This window comes from Fukomys damarensis, unplaced genomic scaffold (genome assembly GCF_012274545.1).
Source record: "Fukomys damarensis isolate Sample0158 unplaced genomic scaffold, DMR_v1.0_HiC HiC_scaffold_36, whole genome shotgun sequence".
NCBI classification, from domain to species: Eukaryota; Metazoa; Chordata; class Mammalia; order Rodentia; family Bathyergidae; genus Fukomys; species Fukomys damarensis.
Window position 1 is genome coordinate 42,868,129 of NW_022900948.1, and position 9,972 is coordinate 42,878,100.

At 56.7% G+C, this 9,972-nt stretch overlaps 1 protein-coding gene across 3 annotated transcripts in view; it reads left to right on the forward strand.

The window, feature by feature from the left end:
• Slc25a25 (solute carrier family 25 member 25) overlaps window positions 1-9,972 on the forward strand; it is a 15,365-nt gene that overhangs the window by 3,568 nt on the left and 1,825 nt on the right. The window contains exons 2-9 of one of the 3 annotated variants that reach the window (XM_033759070.1): window positions 5,053-5,179; window positions 5,265-5,352; window positions 6,163-6,198; window positions 6,636-6,747; window positions 7,786-7,944; window positions 9,156-9,308; window positions 9,545-9,652; window positions 9,742-9,956. In XM_033759070.1, coding sequence (XP_033614961.1) covers window positions 5,053-5,179; window positions 5,265-5,352; window positions 6,163-6,198; window positions 6,636-6,747; window positions 7,786-7,944; window positions 9,156-9,308; window positions 9,545-9,652; window positions 9,742-9,956 — 998 coding nt within the window. Of the gene's footprint in view, window positions 1-2,639; window positions 2,944-5,052; window positions 5,180-5,264; window positions 5,353-6,162; window positions 6,199-6,635; window positions 6,748-7,785; window positions 7,945-9,155; window positions 9,309-9,544; window positions 9,653-9,741; window positions 9,957-9,972 lie in introns of those variants that run through there. The other 2 variants (XM_033759072.1, XM_033759071.1) reach the window with 2 other exon arrangements.

The window sequence follows — 9,972 nt, forward strand, 5'->3', positions numbered from 1 at the left end:
CCCCCCCCCCGTGAAGGTGGAGTCTGGATTACCTGTGAAAGGCCACGGCATGGGTGGATTCGCGGTTTTACCCAGTGACGGCATTCTGTGGGTCTCAAGCTCAGTGGCAAAACAAAAACACAAGTGTTGGCCTAGGAGTGATTCGGCATTGTAAGATAATGTGTTGATAGGCACACACTGAACACTTCACAGAGCTTTTCCAGATTTCCTGAAACCGTTGGTCCGAGCATTGTTGCAATCAAGAACAGTTTGCTTATTTTCTTTTTTTAGGAAACTGTTCTCCTATTTGATAATACTGAATAATTTCCCCTTTCAATAGAGAGCATACATTTCATTCATTCATTTAGTTCATTCTCTCTCTCTCTCTCTCTGTCTCTCTCTCTCTCTCTTTTTTGAGACAGTGTCTCACAATGTACTCCAGGCTGGCCTTGAACTCTTGGTGATCCTCTTGCCTCAGCCTCCCAAGTGCTGGCATTCTAGGTGTGTGTCACTACACATGGCTAGGTTTCACTCTTAATTAGTGTTGTCTTCAGATCTCTTCTCAGATACAGTTATGCTTAACAAAATTGTGTACAGTACTTTATTAGGAAATAAACATCTCTAGTTGAGAAGAAATATTAGGTATTTTATTTTGGAATAACTGCAGTCTTCGCTAAATAGGACAATTCAACAGATCTGTGTCACTTAAAAACAAAAATTTTTTGGCTTTTTGAGATAGGGTTTTGCTATGTAGTTCAAGCTGGCTTTGAACTCTGTGTAGCCCAGGCTGGCCTTGAACTCACCACCATCCTCCTACCTCAGCCTTCCAAGTGCTGGGATTGCAGGCATGTGCCACTACGCCTGGCTTTTTCATTTTTTCTTAATGTGAACTTTCTTTAAAATAAACAATACTGCATTATACCCTCATGGAAGGTGGCCCTGTGTCTGTTTCTTGGGGCCTCAGAGGCCAGCTGAGCCTGTTCACGCTTTCAGAAACTACTGGTGAAGCCCCTTGCTGTAATACAGGCCAGAGGTTAGTACCTGGAAAAGAAACCCAGAAGTCCAAACCAATAGCCTTCTGCTTTCAAGGACCCCAGCACTAGAGAGAAAATGTGTATTAAAATAGCCCCAGAGCCAAGCATGGTATCACAGGCCTGTTAGCTCTCAGGAGGCTGAGGCAGGAGGATTGCTGCAAGTCGAAGGCCCGCCTGGGCTACATAGTGAGTTCAAGACCAGTCAGGACTACTTAGCAAGATCCTATGGGGCAGGGGGATAAACAGCCCCAGAACAAAGTATTATGGATTGGGCAGCTCCAGCCATCTGCTTGGGTATAAGATCAGCCTGTGGTGGCATTTACAAAGTCCTCACCAGGTCCCTAGGGAGGCCGGCGTCCTCTTATGATCTCTGTATTCCAGGGTCACGCCTGCGCCAGCATCTTATTTTTGAAACCTCTTCAGAGCTACCTAAAAAGCTTTGCTGTGAGTTGACAGGTCCTTTTCTTGTAGTTGCTCCCAGATGGTAACTACCCCTTTTATCCACCTCAGTCCATATCAGGAAGAGGCGCACAGCCGAAGGAGCTGAGCGAGGGTGGGATGATGTTGCTCACCCAGTGGGCTACCGCGAAGAGAGCTCTTCCTCTGCAGTCGGCTGGGAAGGAAAGCGGACGCAGCCCAGGCCGGGAGGACTGTCCTTGTCCTTGGTGACCAGGCCTTCCAGCCCTGAGGTGGTTTTCCGAGCTGGAGGCCCAGATAAGTTTCTGCAATGCCTGGCGGCCATTATTGCTAATGTATACATGTGGCCGTTGAGCACCTGCAGCGTGGCCGGGCTGAGTTTTTAATCCCACTTCATTTCAGTGTAAAAGGCTTCTGTATCGAGCAGCAGTGTTGCAGGCCAGGAACCTCCGACCACACGGAGTGGCACAGGTTCTGCACCCCTAGTGTCGGTCGTGTCCGGTCCTGGGTGACAGACCCAAAGGAAGCCGCAGGCCAGGGCCAGCGAGACGTATTAGGCTCCAGATGCCCGTGGGCTGTGCAGGGCTGGGGCCATGGGGCAGGTACCAGGGGCAGGTCAGGCCAGCCAGGCAGTGGGGTCCATGTTCTGGGACAGCAGGGCATCCTCTTATGGGGCTACACCGATCCCTTTTTAGCTGTCATGAATTCAGATGGTCCACATCAGATTTTTCTTCAACCCCATCCTTTTTCGTTTCATTTTGAGTCAGGCTTTCGCTGAGTTGCCAGACTTGGTGATCTTCCTGCCTCAGCCTCCTGAATAGCTGGGATTACAGGTGTGCACCGACTTACGGCTCAACCTTTGATTTTTTTGTGCTGGGAATGATTTACTAACAGCAGAAAACCATTGCAGTATGTGACGCACTTGGGGACCTTGTATGAAAACAGACTGGGAGCAGTTTGTCCGTTTGGAGGGGCTGTCGGCCAGGGGGTAAAGGTTAGATTGGGCACAGTACCAGGACGCAGGGCAGAACCTGCTGCGGCCTCTCCAGGAGCTCACTGCAGGCGGCAGTGACAGCAATGACGTCAGCCCTGCCCTTTGCTCTCAGCTGTTGAGCAACCAGATACGGCGGACTGCTGGGGGCCGCGCTCATTGGCTGCCGGCTGCACAGTGGGTGGATTTTTTCAATTAAGTAAAAGGGCAGGGCTCAAGCAGCCAATGACAGCTGAGGACCGGTATATCTTGCCGGCCTTTCTCGGGAAGGCGGCATTCCCCGTCCCGAGGCAGCCCGCCCTGAGCTCCCGCGCTGCCGCAGCGCCCGTCCTGTGTCGCCCGTCGTGTCGGCCCGTCGTCGTCATGCTCTGTCTGTGCCTGTACGTGCCGCTCATCGGGGAGACTCAAACCGAGTTCCAGTACTTTGAGTCCAAGGGGCTCCCCACCGAGCTCAAGTCCATCTTCAAACTCAGCATCTTTATTCCTTCGCAGGAATTCTCCACCTACCGCCAGTGGAAGCAGGTCTGTGCGGGGCGGGGCGCTGAGGGGTGGCGGGTGTGCAGGATGTTTGTTGAGTGACTGGGTGAGCGCATTGGAGGCTGTGCGGGAGCGACTGCGCCCTGCAGAGGAGAAGGAATGCCTGAAATGGGGTTTCCTCAGGCCATCCGGCAGGGGAAGGACAGGTTTTCACGTGGCCTAGGGAAGGCTGGGATTCTAGGGAGACACTGGGGGAGAGGGAGGAGGAGAAGGGGCGTCTGCGTCTGGGTCCAGACAGAGCACTGGGAAGGTAGCTGCGGTGGGCTTGACCGTGGGTGCTCTGGTCTCGGGGCGCCCAGCCCAGTGAGGTGCAGCGGTGCCCTGGTTGCCACAGCCCGGGGACCTCCACAAGTGGCACCTAGACAGCTGCTTCCGCTGCTGTGGGAATCTGCAGCACGCCCTGCTGTGTAATTTGCATCCCTCTGGGCGAGCACAAGCGTCAGCAGGAAGTGAACTCACCCCAGAGAGCAAATGAAACAGGTGCCCACATCGGCCCCATGGTCCAGCCGCACCCCACACCCCACGTCCCACGTGACCCATAGGTGGTGAGGTCACACGGCCTCGCCTCGGCCTCAGCATCCTGGGGGGTCCGGGAGGGAAAGCATCTGTTGCCAGGCCCACCTGCTCGGAGGACTGAAACGCGCTTTGGCTTGTGTTGGTCTCTGGGTTCCTGGCCGAGACGCAGAGACCCTGTAGTCCTTCTCTTCAGGAGATCTGTGTTTCTCCATCCAGGGTGACTCGCCGGTGTCCCCCGTTTTCCTGAGATTACTCTGTAGGGTGGCAGCCGGATCAGTAGGCAGGGGCCGTGTGACCTCCCGTGGACAGCCGGCCTCGCTGAACTCCTGTCTGTTGCTCTCATGGGGGAATGATGAGCCTCACAGCTGTGTGAGTGGATCCCCTGCTCCGCCTGTGGTGCGGGGCAACTGCTCAGGGAAGGGTTGCTTCCCTGTGAGGAGAGAGCCGAGCTTCCCTTTGAAGGAGGAGCAGAGCTTCGGAACCTCAGAACACAGGATTTTTGGGGGGTACCGGGAATGGAACTCAGGACCTTGCACTTGCAAGGCAGGCGGCAGCACCACTGAGCCAAATCCCCAGCCCTGTTTGGGTGTTTTGAGATGGGATCTTGCTATGTAGTTCAGGCTGGCCTTGGCCTTGAAATTCCTGTGTATCCCAGGCTGATTTCAAACTTGCAGCAGTTCCTCCTGCTTGAGCCTCCCAATTACTGGCATTTGATGGTCATGGAAGATACAGAGTCTACGAAAGCCCCCTTGGGTCATTAAAGCAGTGTGCGTAGAGCTGCCCCAGTGTGCGGTGCCTGGTTGGGGAGGCTGGGGCTGGTTTTGTCATCAGGCATCCTTGGGACCGGCAACTGGCTGTGGCATCAAGCACAGGCCCAAGAATAGTTGCCCTTGGCTTCTGCCCACCGTGGAGCCGGCAGTGTTTCTGCCAAGTTGGCATTGCCCCGTACCTTCTCCCTGGCCACAGGTTTGTTCTTGGGCCAGTGCCACTATGGGGGACAGAAAGAGCAGCCAGTAGGGCTGCTGAGGGAGCCTGATTCCAAGGCTGTCCTCACCTTCCCGCCAGCAGTGTGGGGCCTGGGGCTGGCGCTGGCACTGGGGACAGAGCTGTGGGGAAGCCAAGCAGCTGACCGGGCTGTTTGAAAAGCTGGTCTTGGGGACTCTTGGTTCGATGCCAGGCACATGGCCTTTTTTTTTTTGGTACCGGAGATTGTACTTGGGTCCTTGCACTTGTGAGGCAGGTGGCAGAATCTTGGGGACTTTTGGAAGGAACAAAAAAGGAGCCCCGCTGGCCTCTGTCTCAAGGCTCCTGCTGGCTCCTCTCACCTTGTTGCCTGTGGAGAGCACGGGATGTGCCTGGGCTGGGGCTCTGGGCTGGGCCTTGGGGACCTAAGCGGTGGCTCTGGCATGTGGGTGACTTGCCCCGGTGGCTGTGGAAATAGGACAGAGGCATCTCTGGTCCCTGGGTGACCTCTGTTCACAGATGAGTGCGGCGGCCTCCTGGGGAAGGGGCCCCCTGGGGACAGGGCCAGGCGAGAGTATGAGCCAAAACACAAAGCCTCTGACTTGTGCTTTCTAGAAAATCGTGCAGGCTGGCGACAAGGACCTGGATGGGCAGCTGGACTTTGAGGAGTTTGTGCACTACCTCCAAGACCACGAGAAGAAACTGAGGCTGGTGTTCAAGAGTTTGGACAAGAAGAATGATGGTGAGTTTGACCTCAGGAGCCCCGGCTAGCCTGACCCCGGCCTTCTGTGCTTGCCCGGCCTGGCTCATGCCCCTTGTTGCTGCAGGACGAATCGATGCTCAGGAGATCATGCAGTCCCTGCGCGACCTGGGAGTCAAGATCTCGGAACAGCAGGCAGAAAAGATCCTTAAGAGGTGTGTGCTGGGTAGGCCCAGGCTGTGTTTGTAAAGGAGAAGCTCTGGGGCTAACCCGTGGTGCTGCTCGCCGTGTGGCCCCCTCTCTGCACTGGGCCTTTGCACAGCTGCAAAGGGTAATAAATAAGGCACCCCCCCCACAGGCCTCTGCAGGCCAACTGCCCTTGGAAGAGTCACAGATCTCCTGGAATTAGGGAATTATGCCCATTCCTTGGTGACCCAGGAAGGGAAAAGATTAGTTGGGGGGAAGCCAGGCATGGTGACACACATTTGTAATCCCAACAGGGGAGGCGGAGGCAGGAGGATCACCACGAGTTTGAGGCCAGTCTGGGCTACTTAGTGAGTTCAAGGCCTGGACTGCATAATGTGACCCTGTCTCAAAAAAACAAAAAAGAAAAGACTAATCAGGATTTCAAGTCATTGAAACCTGTCCTGGGAACACTTTCTGTGCATGGTTGAGAAGGGGCGGGCACCACATGTGGCCCTCTCTTGGGGCCACCTGCTCCCCACTCCCTGCCACCATCCAGACTGCCCCCTCCAGCCATGCATTGCCCCATAAGAAGCCACAGGGCGAGGCTGCCCTCCCCAAAAGCCCCGGGCGCTGCTGTCCTTTCTGGGTGAGCCTTCCCAAACCCCCGAGGCCTGGGGGCCCACGGGTTCAAGGGACAGTGGCCATTGCTGCCGGGCCTGTCGTCGCGCTGTGCTGTACCTGCTGTCCGTGTGTGTTGTGTGCTTGCTTCACTAACCTCTGCCAGGCACTTATGTGTGTTTCTCCTTTCTCCTCCGCATCCTCCTTTGTTTGTCTGTCAGAATACGGACGGGCCATTTCTGGGGCCCTGTCACCTAGTAAGTATGCACCCCCCACCGACTGCCTCCCTCCCTGACTTCTCTGTCTGATAAGAATGGGGTTCTAAGCGGGGTGTGGTGGTGCATTCCTGTAAGCCCAGCACTCAGGAGGCTGAGGCAGGAGGATCACCACAAATGGGGCCAGCCTGAGCTACACAGTGAGTTCAAGGCCAACCTGGAATACACAGTTGAGACCCTAGCTCAAAAAAAACTAAAAAAACAAAAGCAAAAAAGCACCCCAGAAGTGGGGTTCTTGGGGGCCATTATGTCCCTGTCCTGTTCAAGGTGGGGTGTGGAGCCACCTGACTTTTCTCTGGGGACCACGGATGCCTTCTGTGGTTCCCTCTGTAGCCGGAGCACCTGTCCTCAGCTTGCCCAGAGGGGACCGTGCAGCTGGGCCGCTACCACACGTGAGTGACCGAGCCCCTGTCTTGCAGCATGGATAAGAACGGCACGATGACCATCGACTGGAACGAGTGGCGGGACTACCACCTCCTGCACCCCGTGGAGAACATCCCCGAGATCATCCTGTACTGGAAGCATTCCACGGTGAGGCCGCCTCCCGGCCTGGCACCTTCATGGCGTCCTCTGCCCCACACCTGTCCCCTGTCCCTCTGCCAGCCCAGTGGAGCCTGTGTGCCACACGCTGGCCAGCCTGAGCAACCTGACCGCTTCCTGGGCACGGGGTCCCTTTGCCGTGTGAGCCCTCCTGTCCCCACGTGTGACCCGTGCCTCCTGGGTCGTTCTGAACATCCCTTTCTGCTGCATCTGACCTCCCAAACCAGTGATCCCCTCCAGGGGACGGGGAAGGAATGATGCTTCTGAGGACACGTGTAGAAAGCTATCGAGTGCCTCCACACTTGTCTGTCGGTGTCATTTCTCCCTATGGAAGAAATAGCAGCTGGGTGTGGTGGCGCACTTCTGTAATCCCAGCGCTCAGGAGGCTGAGGCAGGAGGATCGCTGTGAGTTCAGGGCCACCCTGAACTGCATACCGAGACCTCTGTCTCACAACATCAGCAGAAACATTGTGGCCCTCGACTGCCCTTTTGCCCTCCCCTCCTGAGACCTCTTGGCACTCACTGTGTCCCCGCCGGCCCTGCCCGAGTTGCCCTGCTGTGCAGCCTCCCCCACCTGGACCCGAGGTGCCCGCCAGCTCCCAGGCTCAGAGCAGCTGGGCCGACATCTCTGGCCCACAGCCCAGGTCAGGGCAGTGCCGGCTAGGACCGGCCTGGACGCCGCCCAGGGAGAGGGCAGCCAGGGCCATGCCCCACTCCTCCCGTTTGCTGAACCCTTGCATAATGTTCTGCCAGCGTGGTCTGGTTACACATTGGGCTCCAGAGAGCTTTTACCCCGAGCTTGATCTTGTCAGCCTGGCTCACCTGGCAGTCCTTGCTGACCTGCCATGTAAACTGGTTCTCTGCCTGGGCCTCTCCGAGCCAAAAGGCTAAGAGCTTTGCCCATGTGTGGTTCCTACCCAGCGTCCCTCGCGTGCCCACTTCAAGGAGGTAGAAGGTGACATCTGTCACCAGCCTGGCACCAAGAGGCTGAAGTGCGGCCTGTGATGTCTCTGCTGCTCTTGCTCACAGATCTTTGATGTGGGTGAGAACCTGACAGTCCCTGATGAATTCACAGTGGAAGAGAGGCAGACGGGCATGTGGTGGCGACACCTGGTGGCAGGAGGCGGGGCGGGGGCCGTGTCCAGGACCTGCACGGCCCCCCTGGACAGGCTCAAGGTGCTGATGCAGGTAAGCAGAGAAGCAGGTGGCCCGAGCTGCCTGGGCTTCCTTCCCCCTGGGTCACAGGTGGGTTGACTCCTTCCCTCAGCTGCAGCCCCGCTTTGGCCCCCACTTTTCTAACCCCGTGAATCAGATTAGAGTCGTTGCCCTATCAGGGTGCCGGCCGATGCAGGCCCCCGGTGACTGCACGTGGCCTGCTGATTTTAGCTTAGGCAGGTAAGCCAGGCATCACCTTACAGCGGCTTACAGTGCCCCGGGAGGGCAGGGCTGTTGGGGTCGTGCAGGCGCAGAGCCTCGCCTGCCCAGATGCCTGGGAAGCAGCACCCTCAGCCCTCCCGGGCCACGGCGCCACGTCCACCGAAGGACAGAGATAAGCTCGTAAAATGTCAGGGCGGGACGACCGCCTGAGGGTGCTCTGTTGGACTTTGATGTCTGTCTGAACAGCGACTCGTCACCCTTTGTTCCCCTAGCTTGTGTCTGGCACTTTCTGTGCCTGCTCAGAAAAGGCGTCGTCAGGGCTTATGGTGCACGCCTGTAACCCTAGCACTCAGGAGGCTGAGGCAGGAAGATGGAAATTGGGAGTTTAGCCTGGGCTGCACAGTGAGACCCTGTCTCAAAAAAACCTAAAAAAGAAAGAAAAAGAGAGAGAAGGAAACAGAATCCTCTTTCCTCCAAGTTCTGTGACCCTGGACACACCACCCCACCTTCCAAGACCTGAGCATAAAGAGCTTGAACAACTTGTGTTTTTGACACAGTTCCTAGGAATGTTGGCGAAATTAAATCAGTCCTGGGGTGGACTGTAGGCTGGGTTTATGGAGGAACATGGTTAATTCTTTGTATGTTTGAACCTTTCCATGATGAGAAGCTCACTGTTGTTTCATTCTGCTTTTTTTTTTCTGTGTGTGTGTGTTTTGCAGTACCAGGGATTGAAGCCAGGGCTTGCACTGTGCTACATCTCCAGTCCCTTTGTATTTTTTATTTTGAGACGGGTTCTTGCCAAGTTGTCCAGGCTGAGCCTCCTGACTCAGCCTCCCAGAGTACTGGAGTTATAGGCCTGCACCACCACACATGGCGTTTTTTTTTAAACTAGTCCTTGTGGGTGCATGTAGTGCACTATTGGCACACAGTGGGTGCCGAGTAAAGCCTGGCTGAACCTGCTTGGCTGTCCTGGCGGCTGAGGGTCCTCTGGGGCTCCTCTAACCTCACGTCCTCTCCCTCAGGTCCATGCGTCCCGGAGCAACAACATGTGCATCGTGGGAGGATTCACCCAGATGATCCGAGAGGGAGGAGCCAGGTCCCTGTGGCGGGGCAATGGCATCAACGTCCTCAAAATCGCCCCGGAGTCGGCCATCAAATTCATGGCGTATGAGCAGGTGAGGACCCGGCTTCCAGAAGTCACTGGACCCTGGCTGTTGAAGAGCTTTCCCTGGTCCTTGTACCCAAGGGGCAGCAGGGTGGGGGACCTGAGCCTGACCCGGCTGTGCCGCAGCATAAAATAGACTACGGTTGCTGGGTCTCAGTCAGCACCGCTGGGGCCCTGTGGGGCCTGATGAGGCGGGGACAGCACATGGCCTCCGGGTGCATCTGTTGGTCGTCTGTCCCTGTCTAGATCAAGCGACTGGTCGGCAGTGACCAGGAGACGCTGAGGATCCACGAGAGGCTTGTGGCAGGCTCCTTGGCTGGGGCCATCGCCCAGAGCAGCATCTACCCTATGGAGGTGAGGGGCTGCCTGGGCCAGGGGCAGGGGCGGGGTAAGTGGGGCTCACAGGGGGGTGGTCGTGTTCATGGTCCTGCCACTACCTGCAGGTTCTGAAGACGCGGATGGCCCTGCGGAAGACGGGCCAGTACTCGGGCATGCTGGACTGCGCCCGGAGGATCCTGGCCAGGGAGGGAGTGGCCGCCTTCTACAAAGGCTACGTCCCCAATATGCTGGGGATCATCCCCTACGCCGGCATCGACCTGGCCGTCTACGAGGTGAGGCCCCAGGACCAAGCAGGAGGGAGTGAGATCCGCCTGCTCACCCGGGTCCCCCCGGGT